This window comes from Monodon monoceros, unplaced genomic scaffold (genome assembly GCF_005190385.1).
Source record: "Monodon monoceros isolate NGI ecotype Baffin Bay Population unplaced genomic scaffold, NGI_Narwhal_1 Super_Scaffold_14, whole genome shotgun sequence".
Taxonomy (NCBI): domain Eukaryota; kingdom Metazoa; phylum Chordata; class Mammalia; order Artiodactyla; family Monodontidae; genus Monodon; species Monodon monoceros.
The window spans coordinates 34628603-34653960 of NW_021703770.1; the positions used below are offsets into that span (position 1 = coordinate 34628603).

Consider the following 25358-nt stretch of genomic DNA (forward strand, 5'->3'; position numbering starts at 1 on the left):
TTAAATAAAGGAAGATGAACACTGTGAGACAGTAAACCAAAAAAAAAAAGACAAAGAAACAAAAACTCTGGAGAGAATATCACAGAAAACAGAAACCTGACAAACAAAAACATGAATTAGATAATTTCCAACAGTGATAAATGCTACTGCCAATGAAGGCTTCACTATAGGCATTATGGGTGAGGATCTGAAAGAAAAGCTTTTGTACAGTAACTCCACATAAAATAATGGCCATAACAATGGCAATAACATAATGCTTTAGCCTATTAGGGCTGCTATACCTAAATGCCACAGACATTATATGAGTAGCATATAAACAAGAGAAATTTATTTCTCTCAATTCTGGAAGCTGAAAGTCCAAAATCAGGGTGCCAGCATGGTCAGGTTCTGGTGAGAACCTCCTCCTGCTGCAGACTACTAAATTCTCATTGGGTCCTCAGATGGCAGAAGGATCAACGGAGTTCTTCTGTGGCCTCTTTTAATAAGGACATTAATCTCATGTGTGAGGACTCCACCCTCGTGATCTAATCAACTCCCAAAGGCCCCCCCCAGTTCCTAACACCATCACACTGGGCATTAGAATTTCAACATATGAATTTTGGCGGGACACATTCAGACCACAACACATAATTTAGTCCAATTAAATATACATCAATTTAAAACATTTTTTAAATGAGATAAAATTCATATAACACAAAATTCACCCTTTTGAAGTGTACAATTAAGTAGAATTTAGCATATTCACAAGTGTGAAAACGTCACTACTAATTCGAGAACATTTTCATCAATCTGAAAGAAACTCATGCAGTCACTCCCCATTCCTCCTTTTCCCCAGACTCTGGCAAACACTAATCTACTTTCTGTATCTGTGTATTTGTATATGCTAAGCATTTCATAAAACTAGAATCAAAATATGAGACTTTTTGCATCTGGCTTCTTCTACTTAGCATAATGTTTTCAAGGTTCATCCACAGCATGTTATCAGTACCTCATTCCATTTTATGTCTGAATAATATTCCATCATAAAGATATAACACATTTTGTCTATCCATCCATCGGTTAAAAGACATTTGTGTTCTATCCACCTTTTGGCTATTGAGAATAATGCTATGTGAAATCCTTTATATGTGGACTCTAAAAAGTGAAATTCATAGAAGCAGAGGCCAGAATACTGTTTACCAGGGCCAGGAAGTGGGAGAAATGAGATATGTTGGTCAAAGGGTACAAAATTGCAGTTATGTAGGATAAGTTCTAGAAATCTAATGTACAGCATGATGATTTTACTTAATACTGTAACGTATACTGGAAATTTGTTAAGAGTAAATTTCAGGTGCTCTCACCACAGGAAAACAATGTAACTATGTGAGGAGATATATATGTTAGCTTGACCCTGGTAATAATTTCACCATGTATATCAAAACATTCTTAAATTGTTGCATACCTTAAATATATAAAATTATTATTAAAAAAATATACTTTTGGAACTTCCTTGGTGGTCCAGTGCTTCCAAAGCAGGGGGCATGGGTTTGATCCCTGGTTGGGGAACTAAGATCCCACAAGCCACGCGGCATGACCGAAAATTAAAATAATTTTTTAAATAAAAATAAATAAATAATACTTTTGCATGCAAAAAGGAAAAAATAATGTTATGAATTCATGTACAAGATGTTATGTAGATATATGTTTTCAATTCTTGGGTGTATTTATAGGAGTAAAATTGCTGGGTTATATAATAATTCTACATTTAACTTGTTCAAGAACTAACAAATTGTTTTCCAAGGCAGCATCAGTTATTTCTTAAGTTAATAATTCTAACACATATATATGGAATTTAAGAAGAAAAAAAAATGTCATGAAGAACCTAGGGGTAAGACAGGAATAAAGACACAGACCTACTGGAGAACGGACTTGAAGATATGGGGAGGGGGAAGGGTGAGCTGTGACAGGGCGAGAGAGAGTCATGGACATATACACACTAACAAACATAAGGTAGATAGCTAGTGGGAAGCAGCCGCATGGCACAGGGATATTGGCTCGGTGCTTTGTGACCGCCTGGAGGGGTGGGATAGGGAGGGTGAGAGGGAGGGAGACGCAAGAGGGAAGAGATATGGGAACATATGTATAACTGATTCACTTTGTTATAAAGCAGAAACTAACACACCATTGTAAAGCAATTATACCCCAATAAAGATGTTAAAAATAATAATAATAATAATAATAATTCAATAGGAATAGCCTCATCCACTAGACTGTAGACAACAGAAGCAAGAAGAACTACAATCCTGCAGCCGGTGGAACAAAAACCACATTCACAGAAAGACAGACAAGATGAACAGGCAGACGGCTAAGTACCAGGTGAAGGAACAAAATAAAACCCCAGAAAAACAACTAAATGAAGGGGACATAGGCAAACTTCCAGAAAAAGAATTCAGAATAATGATACAGAAAGATGATCCAGGACCTCGGAAAAAGAATGGACGCAAAGATCGAGAAGATGCGAGAAATGTTTAACAAAGACCTAGAAGAATTAAAGAACAAACAAACAGAGATGAACAATACAATAACTGAAATGAAAACTATACTAGAAGGAATAAAAAGCAGAATAACTGGGCTTCCCTGGTGGCGCAGTGGTTGAGAGTCCGCCTGCCGATGCAGGGGACACTCGTTCGTGCCCTGGTCCGGGAGGATCCCACATGTCGCGGAGCGGCAGGGCCCATGGGCCATGGCCGCTGAGCCTGTGCATCCAGAGCCTGTGCTCTGCAACGGGAGAGGCCACAGCAGTGAGAGGCCTGCGTACGGCAAAAAAAAAAACAGAATAACTGAGGCAGAAGAACGGATACGTGACCTGGAACAGAGAATGGTGGAATTCACTGCTGTGGAACAGAACAAAGAAACAAGAATAAAAAGAAATGAAGACAGACTAAGAGACCTCTGGGACAAAATTAAACGCAACAACATTTGCATTATAGGGGTCCAGAAGGAGAAAAGAGAAAAAAGGACTGGACAAAATATCTGAAGACATTATAGTCGAAAAATTCCATAACGTGGGAAAGGAAATAGCCATCCAAGTCCAGGAAGAGCAGAGAGTCCCATACAGGATAAACCCAAGCAGAAACACGCCAAGACACATAGTAATCAAACTGGCAAAAATTAAAGACAAAGAAAAATTATTGAAAGCAGCAAGGGAAAAATGACAAATAACATAGAAGGGAGCTCCCATAAGGTTAACAACTGATTTCTCAGCAGAAACTCTACAAGCCAGAAGGGAGTGGCATGATATACTTAAAGTGATGAAGGGAAGAACCTACAACCAAGATTACTCTACCTGGCAAGGATCTCATTCAGATTCCATGGAGAAATCAAAAGCTTTACAGACAAGCAAAAGCTAAGAGAATTCAGCACCAGCAAACCAGCTCTACAACAAATGCTTAAGGAGTTTCTCTAACTGGGAAACACAGAGAAGAAAAGGACCTATTTAAAAAAAAAAACCCAAAACAATTAAGAAAATGGTCATAGGAATATACATATCGATAATTACCTTAAACGTGAATGGATTAAACGCTCCAAACAAAAGACACAGGCTTGCTGAATGGATACAAATATAAGAGCCATAATATGCTGTCTACAAGAGACCCAATTCAGAACTCGGGACATATACACACTGAAAGTGAGGAGATGGGAAAAGATATTCCATGCAAATGGAAATCAAAAGAAAGTTGGAACGGGCTTCCCTGGTGGCACAGTGGTTGAGAGTCCACCTACCGATGCAGGGGACACGGGTTCATGCCCCGGTCCGGGAAGTTCCCACATGCCACGGAGCGGCTGGATCCCATGAGCCATGGCCGCTGATGCTGCACGTCCAGAGCCTGTGCTCCACAACGGGAGAGGTCACAGCAGTGAGAGGCCCGCGTACCCCCCCCCCCAAAAAAAAAAGGAAGTTGGAAGAGCAATACTCATATCAGATAAAATAGACTTTAAAATAAAGAATGTGGGCTTCCCTGGTGGCGCAGTGGTTGGGAGTCCGCCTGCCGATGCAGAGGACGTGGGTTCAGGCCCCGGTCCAGGAGGATCCCACGTGCCGCAGAGAGACGGGGCCCGTGGGCCAAGCCGCTAAGCCTGTGCGTCCAGAGCCTGTGCTGCGCAACGGGAGAGGCCACAGCAGTGAGAGTCCCGAGTACCGCAAAAAAATAAATAAATAAATAAATAAATAAAATAAAGAATGTTACCAGAGACAAGGAAGGACACTACATAATGATCAAGGGATTGATCCAAGAGGAACATACAGCAATTATAAATATATATGCACCCAACATAGGAGCACTTCAATACATAAGGCAACTGCTAACAGCTATAAAACAGGAAATCAACAGTAACTCAATAATAGTGGGGGACTTTAACACCTCAGTTACACCAATAGACAGATCATCCAAAATGAAAATAAATAAAGAAACAGAAGCTTAAAGTGACACAATAGACCACATAGGTTTAATTAATATTTATAGGACATTCCATCTAAAAACAGCAGATTACACTTTCTTCTCAAGTGCGCACGGAACATTCTCCAGGATAGATCATATCTTGGCTCACAAATCAAGCCACAGTAAATTTAAGAAAACTGAAATCATATTAAGCATCTTTTCTGACCACAACGCTATGAGATTAGAAATGAATTACAGGGGAAAAAACGTAAAAAACACAAACACATGCAGGCTAAACAATACGTTACTAAATAACCAAGAGTTCACTGAAGAAATCAAAGAGGAAATCAAAAATTACCTAGGGACAATAACAATGTAAACACAATGACCCAAAACCTGTGGGATGCAGCAAAAGCTTTTCTAAGAGGGAAGTTTACAGCTATACAACCCTACCTCAAGAAACAAGAATAAATGGACAACCTGGAAGAAATGGACAAATTCTTAGAAAGGTATAGCCTTCCAAGACTGAACCAGGAAGAAATAGAAAATACGAACAGACCAATCACAAGGAATGAAATTGAAACTGTGATTGAAAATCTCCCAACAAGCAAAAGTCCAGGACCACATGGCTTCACAGGTGAATTCTATCAAACATTTAGAGAAGAGCTAACACCCATCCTTCTGAAACTCTTCCAAAAAATTGAGGAGGAAGGAACACTCCCAAACTCATTCTATGAGGTCACCATCACCATGAGACCAAAACCAGACAAAGATACTACTACAAAAAAAGAAAATTACAGATCAATATCACTGATGTAATATAGATGCAAAAATCCTCAACAAAATACTAGCAAACAGAATCCAACAACACATTAAAAGGATCATACACCATGATCAAGTGGGATTTATACCAGGGGTGCAAGGATCCTTCAAAATACACAAATCAATCAATGTGATACACCATATTAACAAATTGAAGAATAAAAACCATATGATCATCTCAAGAGATGCAGAAAAAGCTTTTGACAATATTCAGCACCGATTTATGAAAAAACTCTCCAGAAAGTGGGCATACAAGGATCCTACCCCAACATAATAAAGGCCATATATGACAAACCCACAGCAAACATCATTCTCAATGGTGAAAAACTGAAAACATTTGCTCTAAGATCAGGAACAAGACAAGGATGTCCACTCTCGCCACTATTATTCAACATAGTTTTGGAAGTCCTAGCCACAGCAATCAGAGAAGAAAAAGAAATAAAACAAATACAAATTGGAAAAGAAGAAGTAAAACTGTCACTGTTTACAGATGACATGATACTTTACATAGAGAATCCTAAAAATCCCACCAGAAAACTACGAGAGCTAATCAATGAATTTGGTAAAGTTGCAGGATACAAAATTAATGCACAGAAATCTCTTGTATTTCTATACACTAATGATGAAAAATCTGAAAGAGAAATTAAGGAAACACTCCCATTTACCATGGCAACAATAATAATTAAAATACCTAGGAATAAACCTACCTAGGGAGACAAAAGACCTGTATGCAGAAAAGTATAAGACACTGATGAAAGAAATTAAAGACGATACCAACAGATGGAGAGATATACCATGTTCTTGGATTGGAAGAATCAATACTGTGAACATGACTATACTACCTAAAGCAATCTACAGACTCAATGCAATCCCTATCAAATTACGAATGGCATTTTTTACGGAACTAGAACAAAAAATCTTAAAATTTGTATGGAGACACAGAAGACCCTGAATAGCCAAAGCAGTCTTGAGGGAAAAAAATGCAGCTGGTGGAATCACACTCCCTGACTTGAGACTGTACTATAAAGCTACAGTAATCAAGACAATATGGTACTGGCACAAAAACAGAAACACAGATTAATGGAACAAGATAGAAAGCCTAGATATAAACCCACACATCTATGGTCAACTAATCTATGACAAAGGAGGCAAGGATATACAATGGAGAAAAGACAGTCTCTTCAATAAGTGGTGCTGGGAAAACTGGACAGCTACATGTAAAAGAATGAAATTGGAACACTTCCTTACACACAAATAAACTCAAAATGGATTAGAGAGCTAAATGTAAGACTGGACACTATAAAACTCTTGGAAGAAAACATAGGAAGAACACTCTTTGACATAAATCACAGCAAGATCTTTTTTGATCCACCTCCTAGTGTAATGGAAATAAAAACAAAAATAAACAAATGGGACTTAATGAGACTTCAAAGCTTTTGCACAGCAAAGGAAACCATAAACAAGACAAAAAGACAACCCTCAGAATGGGAGAAAATATTTGCAAACGAATCAAAGGACAAAGGATTAATCTCCAAAATATATAAACAGCTCATGCAGCTCAATATTAAAAAAACAAACAACCCAATCCAAAAATGGGTACAAGATCTAAATAGACATTTCTCCAAAGAAGACATACAGATGGCCAAGAAGCACATGAAAAGCTGCTCAACGTCACTAATTATTAGAGAAATGCAAATCAAAACTACAATGAGGTGTCACCTCACACCAGTTAGAATGGGCATCATCAGAAAATCTACAAACAACAAATGCTGGAGAGGGTGTGGAGAAAAGGGAACCCTCTTGCACTGTTGGTGGAAATGTAAATTGATACAGCCACTATGGCGAACAGTATGGAGGTTCCTTAAAAAACTAAAAATAGAATTACCATATGAGCCAGCAATGCCATACTGGGCATATACCCAGAAAAAACCATAATTCAAAAAGACACATGCACCCCAGTGTTCATTGCAGCACTATTTACAATAGCCAGGTCATGCAAGCAACCTAAATGCCCATCGACAGACAAATGGATAAAGAAGATGTGGTACATGTATAGAATGGAATATTACTCAGCCATATAAAGGAACGAAATTGGGTCATTTGTTGATACACAGATGGATCTAGATACTGTCATAAAGAGTGAAGTAAGTCAGAAAGAGAAAAAGAAGTATCGTATATTAACGCATATATATGGAAACTAGAAAAATGGTACAGATGAACCGGTTTGCAGGGCAGAAGTTGAGACACAGATGTAGACAACACACGTATGGACACCAAGGGTGGAAAGCTGTGGGGGGGTGGGGGTGGGGATGTGATGAATTGGGCAATTGGGGTTGACATGTATACACTGATGTGTATAAAATGGATGACTAATAAGGACCTGCTGTATAAAAAAAATAAAATTAAATTAAAAAATTTAAAAAATAATAGTTCAATAGGAGTATACAAATTCCAAACAAGTGTAAAGAGGATATTAAGTGAGAAATAATAGCAATTTTTTAAAAAGTAGTGTAGCTATATCAGTATAAAAGGGAAGAAAACAGTAACATGATAGAAACAAAGACAAAAAGAAACTATAGTCACAAGTATAAATGGATTGAATTTACTAGCTAAAAGGCAAATTAGAAAACTTGATCTATAATATCTAGTTATACGTTATTTCCAGGACATATACCTAAAGATAAAAACACATAGGTTTTAAGTAAAGAATGCAAAAGGAATTACATCAAATACCAACCAAACAAAAACTAATTGTAACTATGTTAATGTAAGAAAAAATAGATGTGTCAAAAGGCTCTCTAAGGAATAGACTCACTACATTTAATAAAAGAATCAATTAAAAAAGAGAACATAAATATGTGTGACCTTAGGGGTATATGTTTATACACACATAAGATCTGCACACTATTTCAGGGTATTCACAGAATTCAAAGCCCTTTCATAAGCCCTAAGTTAAGAACTTCTAAACAAATGAAACATTTGTCCCATCATTTCTTTATAGAATCCTAAAAACCTGTTCCAAAACAACTGTACAATTTTACATTAGGCAATGGCTATATCAAATGAAAAGGCTCTAATTAAAATGAATTTTTTAAGAATTTATAAGATATTCCCCATAGTAAGGTCTAAACTTAAAACCTTAGAAAGCATCATATAACAACAAAACCAGTTTTATTTTAATAAACAAATGAGGTATAAGATAAAAATAATGTTATCATTTTAAGCATGATTGCACTTAATAAAAATATATCCTTTTTGTGTCACTGCAAAAGTAACATTATTTTGAGCTGAAACAACTAAAAGAAGCAAGCCTTCTGCAATTTTTCTTGTTTATCTACAAAGTGAGTGATAAGATGAAGATAATAAACTGGCATCAAAGCAGATTTTTAATTTTCCATAGTTAATTCATTCATTCAGGGTGTAAGACTAATATTTTCCACATTAAAAAAATTAACTTGCTTATGAATTGCTAAAGTACTATAATTAAGAATTTTATTCCACTCTACCAGCATAATCAAACATATTGTATTTATACTTGACTTGGTTACCATTTCAACCATACAGACTGATCCCCTCAAAAGTTATCCAAGTAAGGCCAAAGGATGAATTGTACAAGGAGCTGGTGAAAAATAATCTCTTGCAACTACAAAATATATCCACAAGTTGGTGGCAGAGAACAAAACTGAATGGCTTAACTCATATCTTGGATTTTACACAGGAGCTATAAAAATCTGCTTTCATAGAAATACACTACAATTTAAGTTGATCATACTATACACATGAATTTGAATGATAAAATATTAGTCACCTCTAATAAGAGTTTTCCATACACTTGTCAAGAAGAGTGTGTTCTTACCTATAGTTTGGAAAACTTCATTCATCAAAGCTTCATTCACTGCTGAAGAGCTGACATTTCCAGTATGAGACCAACTTTGATAAATTGCTTGCAGCAGAAGTGTCTGTGCTCTTGTAGCTTGAACTGTGAGATTTGGAAGTTCAAATATACCTTCAGTTATAGCAATCTGAGATCTTTTGGTCCTGCATAAGAAAATACAAAGCATAACAAACAATATATTAAATAACATTTATAAACAACACCATATAAAGTAAATTAGGATGCAAGGGAAGAAAAGGTATACACAGAAATTATTTTAATTAGAATTAAATCAAAGAGATACACAATTCTACTAACTTTAAATGTTTCACTATTTCAGAACCTCTAACAATAATAAAAAATAAAAATACAAACTAAAATAATGTCCACACACATTCATACACATATATTCAGCTCAAGCATTATACTTTTTAAATCAAGTCAATCATCAAAAATAACAGTGAAAATAATACTAATTAACACTTAAAATAGGATTTACTAACAGATCTGCCTTATTCCCTTTTTTAAATTTTTTTATACACTTTTGAAAGGTTAAATTCCAGTTACAATTATTACAAAACATTGGCTATATTCCCCATGCTGTACAATACATCCTTGAACTTATTTTACATCCAATAGTTTGTACCTCCCCCTCTCCCCACTGGTGACCACTACTTTGTTCTCTATATCTGTGAGTCTGCTTCTTTTCTGTTATATTCACTAGTTTGTTGTATTTTTTAGATTCCACATATAAATGATATCATACAGTATTTGTCTTTGTCTGACTTACTTCACTTAGCATAATGTCCTCCAAGTTGATCCATGTTGCTGCAAATGGCAAAATTTCGTTCTTTTTTACAGCTGAGTAGTATTCCTGTGTGTGTGTGTGTGTGTGTGTGTGTGTGTGTGTGTGTACGCACATTTTCTTTATCCATTCCTCTGTAGATGGACACTTACATTGTTTCCATATCTTGGTGACTGTAAATAATGCTGCTTATGAACACTGGGGTGCACATATCTTTTCATATTAGTGTTTTTATTTTTTTGGATATATACCCAGGAGTATAACTCCTGGGTCATATGGTAGTTCTAGTTTTAGCCTTTTGAGAAATCTCCACACTGTTTCCCACAGTGGCTGCACCAATTTACATTTACAAAAACAAGTCTCAATAAAATTAAAAGGACTGAAATCAGAGTATATGTGCTGATCACAATGGAATTAAACTGTAAACTAATAAAAGAAAGGTATCTGCAAAATCCTCAAATATTTAGAAATTAAAAACATAAAATACAGTTAAGAACATAGTAGATAAAATTCAGAAAGTCACATAAGATAAAACTTTTGAAAAAGTATAAAATGATTTTAGAAAAGGACACTGATATGGATGACAGAAAATAATCAGTGTTCCTGGAGAAAAGAGCAGATAAAGAAAAAAATTCTATGGACATTCATTCCAATAAATGTAACATGGAGGAACCAGTCCTTCTCCAGAACTTCCCTTGTTTTATACTATCCTCCCACCTGTCCACTACAGACTAGTAAAAACAATCAGCGTATGTGCACTATTTAACCGTAAGAAGAATATAAAGGAATTTCAAGCAATAGTCCTATACAGTTGAGATACGGACAGAGTCTCATGTCAATTGGTTACCTTTGTATTTTCCAGGTATACTTTTAATTTCAGTCATCTTTCAAGTCAATGGGCTCCTTTTCTAGCCATTGCTACTGCAGCTGAGAACCACCTTGCTAATAAACCTAATATCCTTCAAAGTTAAGACTGGATTTTTACTTTGCAGTTCCTAGGTCTATAAAAAAAATGAGCTATAATGTTGCTGGGACTTTGTTTAGTTCTCAGATTAGGCCTAGCTGGTCTTCAAGCTTCATTTTAAAGCTGTTCTCTAGAAAATCTATAAAATCAGCATATATTTATTAATTGCCTATTCTGTAGCAGTCATGCACTAGCTACCTAGGAAGTATCTTAGCCGTTTTAAAACATCAATGAACAAAACAGAAAATTAAAATCCCAGTGTCCTCATAGTTTATATTCTAATGGGGACAGGAAACAAATTAAAAAGTTGATCAATATAAGTAAACAAATGATATAAGGAAGTTAGAAGAGAAATGCTCTTGGAAACAGAAAAAGAGAATGGAAAAACAGAGCATGGAATAGGAACTACTGAAGAGGGAGCAATTTCATATATGGTGGGTAGGTCATATTAAAAGGACAGGTTTAATTCCAAGCAAGACATGAGCAGACTTGAAGGAGGTAAGTGACAGTTGTGTGGGTATCTCTGGAGAGTGATTCAGGCAGATGAACAGTCTGTGAAAAGGTCCTGAGGTAGGTCTGAACCTGGCAAGTCCAAGCAATGGCAAGGAAGGCAGTGTGGTTGCAGCAGTTTGATAATAACCTAATTCACTAATTAAGTTGGTTTTCCATGGTTTTTATCCATAAGAATTATCTGAATAGGCTTTACACAGCCATTCATCTGAGACCGCATCAAAGTCTGACTCCATAGGGTTCACTTTCCTGGAATTTACTTTTATTTTTAAATCTCTTTAACCTCATTTTCAAAGTTTTTCATTTAAGGTACTAGAAGTAGGACATGAAATTTTTAAAATATCAATTCCAATTCTGGCGAAATCACTTATTTGTTTCATGTTTTTAGGGAAAAGATATATATAACTTCTCTGAGCTTCACTTCCCTCTTTAAAAGGCAAGTGTAATTATCCCTGCCCAATCTACCACAGATGACTATAGTGAAAATCAATTACATCTAATATTTAAAGCTTAACAGATACAAGGTTCTTTGCTAGGAACTGAAGATACAGGCACTATCTTTACACTCAAAGAATTCAGAATCTAGTTGTGAGACAAGTAAACCAGTAATTATAATTTAACATAATGAGTGCTATAACAATGTTATGTACAGGTTCCTGTGAGATACACTGAAATGGTTGAGGAAAAAATGCAGGTGTTATATTTAGAAATGACCCATAAACATGACTCTTAAGCCTCACCAGTAAAAAGGGAAATTCAAACTAAAACAATGTATGACTCTTTTAACCTCTCAGATTAGCAAAACCTCTCAGACTCTAACTCATCTTCTAGGAATCTATCTGAAAAGAATTTTCACACGAGCCTGCAAGAATACTTACACAAAGACAGTGTTTGCAGCATTATTTAAAATAGCCTAAACCTGAGAAAATCTCATCATTGAATAAATTCTGACACATTGACTTGATGCAAAACTATTCAGATATTAAAAAGAATGAAGTTAGATGAACCTACTGATATGAAAGGATATGCTGAAATATGGTAAAAATGTATGTAGTTGCATTATAATATGGTTCCATGTAATGGCAGGAAGTGGTGGGTTACCCACACATAAAAGTATGTCTGCATGTGTTTGTATGTTGAGATAAAAAATTCTGGATAGAATTATTGATAATATTCATTGCTGGAAGATGATAACAGAGGATGACTTTACGTGATCTTTTCCCTTTTTTCCCTATATAAATGTCTCTATTGTTTTGCTTGGTCCTTTGAGAAATATATATCATTATTTTTTCAAAAGAATTTAAGAGGGGGCTTCCCTGGTGGCGCAGTGGTTGAGAATCTGCCTGCTAATGCAGGGGACACGGGTTCAAGCCCTGGTCTGGGAGGATCCCACATGCCGCGGAGCAACTAGGCCCGTGAGCCCCAACTACTGAGCCTGCGCGTCTGGAGCCTGTGCTCCGCAACAAGAGAGGCCGCGATAGTGAGAGGCCCGCGCACCGCAATGAAGAGTGGCCCCCGATGGCCACAACTAGAGAAAGCCCTCACACAGAAACGAAGACCCAACACGGCAAAAATAAATTAATTAAAAGCCTGAAAAAATTCAAAAAAAAAGAATTTAAGAAACTGCAATACTTCAAGAATGGACTATAGAAATCACAAACTATGTCAAAATGAATTAATTTCATAAAACATTTTTAAAATGTTTTAAAAATGAGCATTATCAATGTAACAAACTACCTCCACTCCCTGCTCCGACACTGAATTATCAAATGATTTCTTACCTTCTCATAGACATAAACTTCACCTTTAAGTCAAAGAAAGACAAATATCATGATATCATTTACATATGGAATCTAAAAAAATGATACAAATGAACTTATCTACAAGACAGAAATAGACTCACAGAGATAGAAAACAAACTTATGGTTCCCAAAGGGGAAAGGGGGGGATAAATTAGGAATTTAGGATTAACAGATACACACTACTATATATAAAATAAACAACAAGGACCTATTGTATAGCACAGGTAACTATATTCAACATCTTGTAATAACCTATAATGGAAAAGAATTTGAAAAAGAATATATATATATATATATATATATACACACACACACACACACACACATATTATACAACTGAATCACTATGCTGAACCACTGTAAATCAACTATACTTCAATTTAAAACATTTTTAAATTAAAACAAAAAGAAATAAACTTCACTTAAAACCTCCAAAAGAGGAATTGTATCAACAAAGACGGTTGAGTAAGGTATACTGAAAGTCTGTCCCTCCATAAAAGCAACACAAAAGCTGGCAAAAACTGTCAAAAATCAACTTTCTCAGAACTCTAGAAACTAACCAAAAGCCTGCAACAAACACGGGAACACGTAATAAAAATAAAGTAAAATTCTAAAAAAATTTTTAAACAGCTCAATCTCAGTAGGAACAGTGAACTCTGTGGTATTTTTATTTACCCATGTTACATCCCCTGGCCCCCAGGCTCAGCAGTGGTACCAAATAGCCCTTATCCCCAGTACGACCTGTACTTCTTGATAAACTGTTACTTGACGTCTCTGTATTCCTAAAAGATATAAATATTTGTAGGATCTCAATGTCAAGTCAGTGGAAGAGCTCTGGTACTTCTTGGTCTCATATGCATGGCTGAAAAATTAACAGCCATGACTGCCAGATTTATTAACAAATAATAAATTTATGAACTTAAAAAAAGAAATTGTGGTTGTTCGTTCTGACCTGTCTGGTGGCTACCTGGAGGACCAACTCAAAGAACCTGCTTTCTCTCTCTTAATTCAGAACTCTCCCAATACTAAAACAACTACCCAGGAGCATTTGTAGAAAACATTTACAGGCAAATGTACTGCAATAGTCCTTGCTGCCTGGAATAATAGATAGACAAGACAAGGGGGAAAAAAGAGACTAACCAAAATCTTAGAAAGGCTGGGAAATTATGCTTTCAGGAATAAAAACACTGAAAAGCTCAGACACCTTCCTGGGAATACGGAAGGCCACACACATGCTAAGCACTGTGCACTTGCAGAGAAAAGACAAGAGAAAGGCCTTAAGCTCTCACTTCTGGCTGACTTTCAGGGTATGCACAACAAGAAAAGGTGGCAGAGTTGAAAACTGCCTGGTTGAGCTTTGAAGACATTCCTTAGAAGAAGCCATGGAGGCCACATGGCAGTGGGATGAAATATTCAAAGTTCTGAAAGAAAGAACTGTCAATTAATAATTGTAATTCCAGGGCTTCCCCGGTAGCACAGTGGTTAAGAATCCACCTGCCAATGCAGGAGACACAGGTTCGAGCCCTGGTCCGGGAAGATCCCACATTCCGTGCAGCAACTAAGCCCATGCGTCACAACTACTGAGCCTGCGCTCCAGAGCCCACGAACCACAACTACTGAAGCCCATGTGCCACAACTACTGAAGCCCGTGCACCTAGAGCCCGTGCTCTGCAGCAAGAAAAGCCACCACAACGAGAAGCCGGTGCACTGCAACGAAGTGTAGCCCCAGCTCGCCACAGCTAGAGAAAGGCCACGCACAGCAACGAAGACCCAATGCAGCCAAACATAAATAAATAAATTTATTTATTTTAAAAATAATAATTATTATAATTCCGACTTAACTATTCTTCAAAAATAAAGTAGAAATCTCCCAAGAAAGTCCAGGATCAAAAGGCTTCACTTGTGAATTCTACCAACATTTAAAGAAGAAAAAAATACCAATACTCTTCAACTTTTTGCAAAAAAGAACAGAAGGGAATCCTTCCCAATTTCTTCTATAACATCAGTATTACCCTGGTACCAAAGCCAGACAAAAACAACACAAGAAAACTACACATCGATATCCCTTGTGAACATAAATGCAAAATCCTCAGTAAAACACCAGTAAATGAAATTTGGAAGAAGATTAAAAGCATTATACGCCATGACAACTGAAATTTATCCCAGAAATAAAAGAATGGCTCAAGAACTCAATGCAATACATCATATTTATAGAAAGAAGAGGGGAGAAAACATGTCCATATCAACTAACACAGAAAAAGTACTTGACAAAATCCAATACTCTTTCATAATATAAAACACTCAACACACTAAAGAGAACTTCCTCAATATGATATAGGACATTTATGAAAAACACACAACTAACATCATACTTAGTGGTGAAAGGCTGAAAGCTTTCTCTCCAAGATCAGGAAGAAGTTAAGTATTTTTCTCTTGCCATTCTATTCAACATTGCAGTAAAGGTTCCAGCCACGAAACCAGGCAAAAAAAATTTTTAAGGCATTCAGATTGTAGAAAAAGACGTAAAACTATCACTACTCACAGATGACATGATCTCATACCTTGAAAACTATAAGCACACACACACACACACCAATGAATGGAGCTAAAAACAAGTTCAACTAAGTTCCAAGATACAAGGTAACTACATGGAAATCAGTTTTATACCCATATACACTTAAAATGAACAATCTGACAAGGAAATTAAGAAAACTATTCCATCTATAATAGCAACAAAAAGAATAAAATACTTAGGAATAAGTATTTCACCAAAGAAGTGTAAGACTTTTACATTGAAAACTACAAAGCACTGTTGAAGGAAATTAAAGAAGGGATTAAATAAATGGAAAGACATCCCATGTTTATTGATTGGAAAATTTAATACTGTTAAGATGACAGTACTCTCCAAATTCAGCTATAGGTTCAATACAATCCCTATCAAAATCCCATCTATTTTGAATAAATGATTAAACTAATTCTAAACTAATTAAATTCATATGGATTTACAAGGAATCTTGAATAGTCAAAACAATCCTGAAAAAGAAAAACAAAGTTGGAAGACTCATGCTTCCCAATTTCAAAACTTACTACAAAGGTACAGCAATCAAATACACATGTAAATATAAATCAGTGCACTAGAGCTGAGAGTCTAGAAATAAACCCATACATCTATGATCAATGGACTTCTGACAAATGGTCAAGGCCAATAAGTGGGGAATGAACAGTCTTTTTAACAAATGGTTTTAGAACAACTGCATATTGAAAGACAAAAGAATGAACTTAGACCCCTACCTCACACCATATACCAAAATTAACTCAAAATTGTTCAAAAAGCTAAAACCATAAAATCTTAGAAGGAAACATAAGTGTAGTCTTCACAATCTTGGATTAAAGAACAATTTCTTAAATATGATACCAAAAACAAAAGCAACAAAAGGAAAAACAGATAAATGGGACTTCATCAAAATTTAAAACTTTTGTGTATCAAAGGAAACTACCCAGAAAGTGAAAACAGAACACACAAAATGACAAAAAACATCTGCAAATCATATATCTACGAAGGGTCTAGTGCCTAGAATATGCAAAGAATTCCCACAACTCAACAGCAAAAAGATATACAGCCCAATTTAAAAATGCACATAAACAGTCATTTCTCCAAAGAAGTTACACAAACGGCCAATAAGCACTTAAAAGAATGCTCAACATCATTAGGGAAATGAAAAGCAATACCACAAAGAGACACCACTTCACACCCACTAAGATAGACATAATAGGAGAAGAAAGAGAAAAAAAAAGCAGAAAATAATGAGTCTTGGCAAGGATGGGGAGAAATTGGAACCTTCATACATTGGAGGTAGACGTATACAACAGTACAACCACTGTGTGTAACAATTTGGCAGTTCATCAAAAAGGTAAATATAGCAATTATATTCTTAGGTATATACCCAAGAGAACTGAAAATGTTGTTCATACTGGAGCTCATATATGCATGTTCAAAGCAGCATTATTTTTATTAGCCAAAAAGTAGAAACAACCCAAACTTGCAACTGATAAATGGATAAACAGAATGTCGTATATCACTATAAAGTAGTTATTATTTGGCCATAAAAAGTAATGAAGTACTGATACATGCCACAACATGGAGAAATCTTGAAAACACGCTAAGTAAAAGAAGCTAGACAGAAAATGCCACATATTGTATGTGGCATTCTCCATCCAGAATCACGGATAGAGTCAGGGTTTTCTTTCTGGAGTTTTGAAAATACTCTGGAGTTAGATGGTGATGATGACTGCACAACACTGTGAATATACTAAAAACCAATGAATCGTACAGTTTAAAATAATTATAATAGTAAATTTATGCTATTTTATCTCAATTAAAATTTAAAACCTCCCTGAAGTATTCAGAACTCTGTTCCTAGGAACACTGGTCCAAGCAACTAACGACTGCCCTTTCTTACTCGAAAATAACAAAATAAAAACAAAACCCTGGGATCACCTGTCTCTCTTAATTAGCATGCCTCATAATTTAAATATACAGTTACACATTAACACATCTACCACCCTGTCCATACAGCTCTCAAATATTTAATAGCAATATGTGGCTCTACCTAGATTTACCGTTCAATCCACAAGCCTGGTCACATTTTGCCACAAAATCAAAGGATTATAATAAATAGACAAGGAAATAAATATGCACTGAAGGGACTTCCCTGGCGGTCCAGTGGTTAAGACTCCACCCTTCCACTCAGGGGGCGTGGGTTTGATCCCTGGTCGGGGAACTAAGATCCTACATGCTATGCAGTGGGGCCAAAAATCTTTTTTTAAATCTTTGTAAATAAATTTTTTAAATGCACTGAATAGAAGATTCCTTAAACCAAGCAGGTAAGATAATAGAGATCAAATGAGGCAGGAGAAAAAACAATAGAATCTAATTCATAAATTTATATTTCATTATCATTACTGGTTCCTTTTGCTTTTCTAACATTGTGGCCATTCTTTACGTCACTTTCTTGTCTCTTATTACAGGTTTAAAAATTGAGTGGTGGTTCTCTTTCTACTATGTTCTCAAATTTCTGTTCAAAATTCTTGACCAAAACAAAAACAAAAACAAAAGCACAACAGTTTACCAGTAGTGATACTAAGTAAACAGAACAGACATTGGAAACCTACAATATAAAAATGTATAATTAATCTAGCCACTTTATCTTTAGCCAGATATTCCTTGGTGTTTAGGAAGTCCTATGGTGTAGCAAGAGCCATGTTCTTGTAACTACAGCAATAATTACTTATAAGGCAAAATTACAGTCAGGATTCTTTTCACAAGTGGGTCTTTACTTATTTCATAAAAACTTCAGCTACTGTATATGGTACTCTTTCAAGCCATCAAATGTCACATAAAATGATTCCCAAATGGATAACACAGACTTGAAAAAAAATTTAAATATATGCAAATTCAAAAAGATTAATTTATTCTACATTTTAATACTGCCCAAGAGTAGGGGACAGTTCTCTCCTTCAGGTTCAATTTAATTTAACATCAAAGGAAATAACTCACTTTACAAAAGCCAGAATTCAACAATAAACAAGTAAATTATAGCATACACGTATGGCATGTTTTTGTGGTTTGTTTTATTTTCCAGCTATAACTGACTGCAAATAAAAGTACATTTTATTATACTTCTGTTTAATATTCCAGTAGCATTTGAACTAAAATAAACCATTTATAAATGATTTGGCAATAGATGGTAGATTATAGAATGTACCTGCTAGTATAACAATATCAATGAAGAGGGGTTTTTTCCTCTTTTGTTTTTGTCAATGCTGAGATATTTCCAACAGGTTAAATAGTATAGAAAATAATAAACACCTATGTATCCATTTCATCAAACCATACCATCATACTGTATTTGCCTCAGAAATTTTTAATCAATAGCTTTTACAACTTTAAGCTATTTGGGGGGCTCATTAAAAAGTCAATGAAAATAAACAATAGAAGTAAAATTTTCCTTGTGATTTATACCACTACAAATTTATTTAAACTCGGCTTAAAATAAAACAGCTCAATAAAATTCATACTAAAATTATCTAACAACTTCTGGACTTACCTCATGTTTCTGAAATATCACTAAACCTACATTTTAACAGTTAAGTTGGTGAAAATAAAATAATTTATTTAACAAATGCCTATTTCATATATCCAGAAATCCTAGTCTGAACATATGTTCATATTACAGAATAGGTTTAAAAAACTATCAATTCAAACATTACTCTCTAGGGAAAAATAAATCCTAATGTAACTAGCAGGATAAACAACTCATTAAAACTCAACTTGGACAAACTCCAGGATAAATTTAAGGAAATAGAAACAAGTAGGTCTTGATTGTGTAGTAACAAAGACTGAAAATGAATATGCCCTAATTAACAAACACTTTAAAAGATTCTGTCTGTTCCATTTGCTGACAAATTACAATACGGAGCTGACAAAAGCTTTGGACCAATCTGGCACTGCTATAAAAAAAATTCTTCTTTTGAAATTTTAAATAAAAAACATGGAAGTCATTCTTATTCCTCAATGCAAAGGAATTAACTTAAACAATCCATTCACACTCACAGCAGTACTATAAAATTTTTGCCATACATACACTTCAGGAACAACCATCCATTCTTTTAAAATCAACACACCTCACAGCAACTGAAAGAATATCCTCAGCAACAGCTGGATCTAAAGATTTATACAGAGTCCCCAAATGCAAGGTCTGAATGTACAAATTGGTTCCAAAAATGTATTTTTGTTATTACTCATATCCTGTACAGTAAAATAAGATTAGATCACTTTTTCCAAAATAAAATGAGTACAAAACTCACTAACTCAACTGAGAAATGAAAGCAGTTTAAAAAACTAAGAAATGTGTATTTAGTTCTGCACACAACGACTCTTCAACTTATGCAATATATCAATACTCGTGGAAGGGGAAAAAAATTTTTGACCTAAATCGTAGGTAAAATGAAAGGTTAAAGCTCCTCTTTCCTCCTCCTGATCCCACTCCACTCCCCACAGATAACCATTTTTTATGAATTCAGCATACATACCTACAGACCTCTATTGATTTTATGTATTCATAGATACACTTATAATTTTAATGGAGATATATATATATATTTAAAAGTCTACAGCCTGTTTTTTTGTTGTTTTTTTTTTTAGCGGTACGCGGGCCTCCCACTGCTGTGGCCTCTCCCGTTGCGGAGCACAGGCTCCGGACGCGCAGGCTCAGCGGCCATGGCTCAGGGGCCCAGCCGCTCCGCGGCATGTGGGATCTTCCCGGACCGGGGCACGAACCCGTGTCCTCTGCATCGGCAGGCAGACTCTCAACCACTGCGCCACCAGGGAACCCCTACAGCCTGCTTTTTATGACTAAGCAATATGTCCTAGTGATCAAGATCTTTGTACATCAGTACATATTCTTCCACGTTGGTCTCTTTAATGCATGCTTCACATTTTGCTGTCTGAATCAAGATTTACATTCACAGGCAGTGTATCAGTGTATTGCTTTCTCAACATCCCTACAAATATTAACTGTTATATTTATTTAATTAAAATAATTTTAGCATTTGCAAATAGCTGTAAAATACAAATTATATCCTGCTGTGTTGAGACTTGAAAATATTTTATCATTTTTCAAATTTCTGAAGTAAATATTTGAACTTAAATATTAGATAACAAATGGACAGAAAAAATGAGAAGTAAAATTTGTCTATCACTAAAATAAAAATATAATGAATGCCTTGATTATTATAATATATAAAGTTCAAAATCTTACAATGAACTACAGGTGGTAGCAAACAAACTAAATACAAAAGGAGGAAAATGTTATCTCTTCATTAATCTCATCATCTCCCAGACAAGTTATTCAATATAGACAGTTCGTCTACTTAAGTAAAAATGTTTACTCAGGGAAAGAGAGAAAGAGGAAGTGTGTTCATGCAATATATCTTATATATGTAATTAAAAACATTCAAATATTATCTTGAGAATTCTGATTAGGGAAATCACTAAAATTTTAGTTCAATTTCAGTAATTAATTAAAGTCATTGGTTTTTGCTTTGGCCAAGGGCACATTTTACATATATTATGTATGTAAGAAGAAGAAAAACTTGGTTATCAAAAGAGCATACAATCTAAAATCTAATCAATCAGACCACCAAAAAGCACAAAGATGGCTGAAAAAATTACCAAGTGCATGTCAATAAGTATTTAGTTGTGCTTTCCATAGTTTCAAGGTTTTGAAGATAAATGTCCTCCACAGAAAAAGAGATGGTCCTTACTGAACTTAATGTAAAAAGAATGGAAAAAGCTATTAAATAATCACAAAAAACAGTGGAAAAATCACCTCTATGAAAACTACAGTGAAAAATAGGAAAAATATCCCATTAAAGAAAATATTAGGGGGGCTTTCCTGGTGGCATAGTGGTTAAGAATCCGTCTGCCAATGCAGGGGACATGGGTTCGAGCCCTGGTCCAGGAAGTTCCCACATGCCACAGAGCAACTAAGCCCGTGCGCCACAACTACTGAGCCTGCCCTCTAGAGCCTACGAGCCACAACTACTGAGCCCATGTGCCACAAATATTGAAGCCTGCATGCCTAGAGCCCGGGATCTGCAACAAGAGAAGCCACCCACAATGAGAAGCCCATGCACTGCAACCAAGAGTAGGCCCCGCTCGCCGCACTAGAGAGAGCCCGCACGCAGCAACGAAGACACAACACAGCCAAAAATAAAAATAAATAAAATAAATTTTTTTAAAAAAGAAGAATATATTAGTAAGATGTGATCTAGTCAGAGAAAATATCAATTGGACCAATATCTGAGGAGTAAGTAAAAATTATTTAGGCTATTGATTACTGAGACAATATGGTGAAAGACTTGGTTGAAAAAGAAACAATGAAAAAGGCAAGGAGGTGGGAGGGGATAGAGAGGAAGATACTCAGATGAATCTAGACAGCCAAGAAGGGGCTAGACCATGGAGGACATCACTGAAAGTTTTAAAGATCTTAATCTTTACCACAAAAGCTATGAGAAGCAAAGTATTTTAGGCAGGAGAAGGACATAATTAGGGAAAGCAAAGACCATATCTTACTCATAATGGGACTCCAAGGCCTATGACACAACAATTCTCACATGTTACCAAAAAATTATTTTTAAAACAAACAAACGACTAATTAACAAGTTGAAAGTTAAAAAGTGCTAAGTATTAACAAATTCATCTAGGAAACTGGAAATATTTTTTAAAGTTATAAATCATAATAAAGAATACAATCAAACCTATTATCAAGAACTTGCTAATAGCTACCAACATGCTATTAATGGCTCCAACACCAACACTAAACTAGACCTCTGGAACAACTGAAACAAGTGATTTCATCTTTCTCGATCCACAGTATCACCTTCCCTAATCCTCCATTTCCATATCTATAAAAGAGATAATAATACCTGACTTGTTTATTCCAAAGGTTGGTTGTGAGATTCAAATAAATCACTGTATGTAGAGGAATAAGTACAAAATGCTACACAAGAGTATTACAATGTTGTTCTTGGAGATTTTCTTCTTCTACTAACTATGCACTGTATGATCTTTTGAGCACAGGGACCTCCAATGATTATTTGTTCCTATATTTCAAGTTAGTATATTAAAAGAGATTAAATCATCAAACACAGGAAAGAAATTCAGAGGCAATTATTAAAAACAAAAACAACACTTAGACTAAATTTAGTGATTTCTAACCAAGAGATTTCTCTTTTAATAAATACACTGTATACTAACAACTTAGAATTCTTTTGAATATACTCAAGTTTCAGTCCCAAAAAAATAATGAAACACAGATGTATTTAAAAGATATTGTCACTAATATAAGATGTTGTCATATTATATACTGACATCGAGACAGTACAAAATGTCTCCCACTGTTGTACATAGGTAAAACCAAATACTGAGAAAAGGCTACTATTAATATTCTTCTTCTCATAGAAAGAGATGTAAGTCTTATAGTCATATTCTACAGTGCCGAAATTTAAATTTAAAGGCAATAATCTAAGAAGGAATTATAAATGTTCATTTGGCTACCACTAAACAACTTTACTAAGTTTAAAACTTTTAACAAGGGAAATAGATGGATAATTACCTATACAACTTTATACCCAACTGATCATAAAATTGCATGTTGAAAATACCAAATTTTCCAAAAGCAAAATCGAAGGAAACCTGTTCTCATTGGACCAACACTTTCCAGTTGTTAACATATGTTGCATGCTCTTTGTGCCCTTGCTAAAAGAATCAAAGGGAAAAATCTAACTAGTACAAAGATAAGTGCTATTTACTTGTAGCTGTGTTCTTCATGTCTCTTTTTTTTTTTTTTTTCTTAAATCTCTGAATGTAATTTCAACACTGTGTAGCAGGGAGCAATCCTTGTGAAATAACTTAGGCAAGAGTGTTAGTAAACAATCGTCAGTTTAGCAGACAAGGTACACACAAGATTGTCTTAAAGGCCCAATCCTACTTCCCAACAAACTCCCCAGACTAGAGGCAGATTTGGGGCTCCTGGGCACTGGCCCAGATCAACTGCTGGCACTTGACCGTGGAGGTGAGGGCCCTTCCCCCTGGCTCCCTCTCGGCAATGTCCCCACATTCCTTTCTATGCCAATCAAACCCTTGCATTCTTCCTTAAGACCAGAAAACAGAAACCCTTTGTCCTTAAGCTGAACAAACATTTTGATAGGAAGCCCTTAATTATTCATAAAGTCTTGGTATTTAGCCTTGCACTGACCTAGACATTAGAAGACCACCAGTGCCCTCTACTCACGCAGAAAATAAGACCTAGATGAGTCTCACAGAAAAACGACAGGCTCTCCACTCAGAAACCTTAGTTCGAATTTTTAAAGCTAGGAATTCATAGTTTAGCTCTTGGCGTCTCCATAACCTTGCATGTTTAGCGCTGGTTTGTTCACAGCTTGTTGGCAGGTGTCGCTTTTCTGCATTAAAAATGTTGCTCATCAAGTCATTTACCATTTTAAAGGAAAGCGTAGAAGAACCTTCTGGTACTGCCATCAGAAACTCTCTGTTGAAGTTGCTCTTGGTTGAAATATTTTTTTAAAACCTGTGACCTCCCACAGTCGACTCTCTCCTCATAGGCGACTCCTCCCTCAGCTCCTGGCTTCTACTGCAAAAAGACGCTCTACTGAGTTGACGTCCACCATCCATTTAGGCCTCGCATGTGGGGTTCCTTTTAGGAGGACTCAGCTCTAGCTCAGTTCTGCAGGGGCCATGACTGACTCTTGAAAAACAAGCACCTCTGGTCGCCCGTGGTAGATGAGTGACTCATTCCTACTGCAGACTTCTGCAGACTTCGTGTTTCTCTTTTTAAACGAGCAGCTCCAGTCAGACTTTGACTTTTAGAAGTTGTTTACATATGAGACATACATAGTTGTTGTGGCCACACAACTTCAAGGGACACATGTCAAGCTCTCCAAGGGTTTTTTTGTTTGTTTTGTTTTTAAGAAATTTTTATGGCAGCCGCGGCAAGAAATCTCCGTGCTCTCCATTGGCTGCTTGAGTCCCACAGCTCAGATGCCAGGTGCCAGAGTGCTGCAATGCACCGCACAGACAGGCTTCTTCGGCTTCAAACATTCCTGCAGGAATGCAGGGCAAAAGATGCATCTGCAGGGCAACTAGCTAACAAGCTGCCAGCCAGTCATGCCCTGGTCAGCCTACAACAAGGGAATCGAGATAGGCCATTACCTTTACCATGAGCCAACTGCCCTCACCAAAAGCTGACACACTCCAGGGGGAGGAAAAGGAACTGAATGCAAGAGAGAAATTTTGGGGGTGATAGAAATGTTCCATATCTTGATTTTGATGATGGCTACATGACTACATACATCTGTCAAAAATCACTGAATTGTTGTCACATAAAATTGTTGAACTTTGTTGTATTTAAATTATAGTCTAATTTTAAAATGAAAATAATGTTACTGAAAACACTGGTATAATTAATATTATAAACCATTAAAGAGAACTTTATAAACCACATTCTACACAGCTCCAAAGTACTATGAAAGCTTGCTACAGTTATATAGTATTTTCAGGTGTAACCAGACCCCTAAGTATTTT

At 35.8% G+C, this 25358-nt stretch overlaps 1 protein-coding gene across 5 annotated transcripts in view; it reads right to left on the reverse strand.

Moving 5' to 3' along the window:
- Positions 1 to 25358, reverse strand: part of VPS13B (vacuolar protein sorting 13 homolog B) — a 778183-nt gene that overhangs the window by 635477 nt on the left and 117348 nt on the right. For all 5 annotated transcript variants that reach the window (XM_029222782.1, XM_029222780.1, XM_029222779.1 and 2 more), the window contains one exon: positions 9097 to 9278. In XM_029222782.1, the coding sequence (XP_029078615.1) occupies positions 9097 to 9278 (182 nt within the window). The remainder of the gene's footprint in view (positions 1 to 9096; positions 9279 to 25358) is intronic.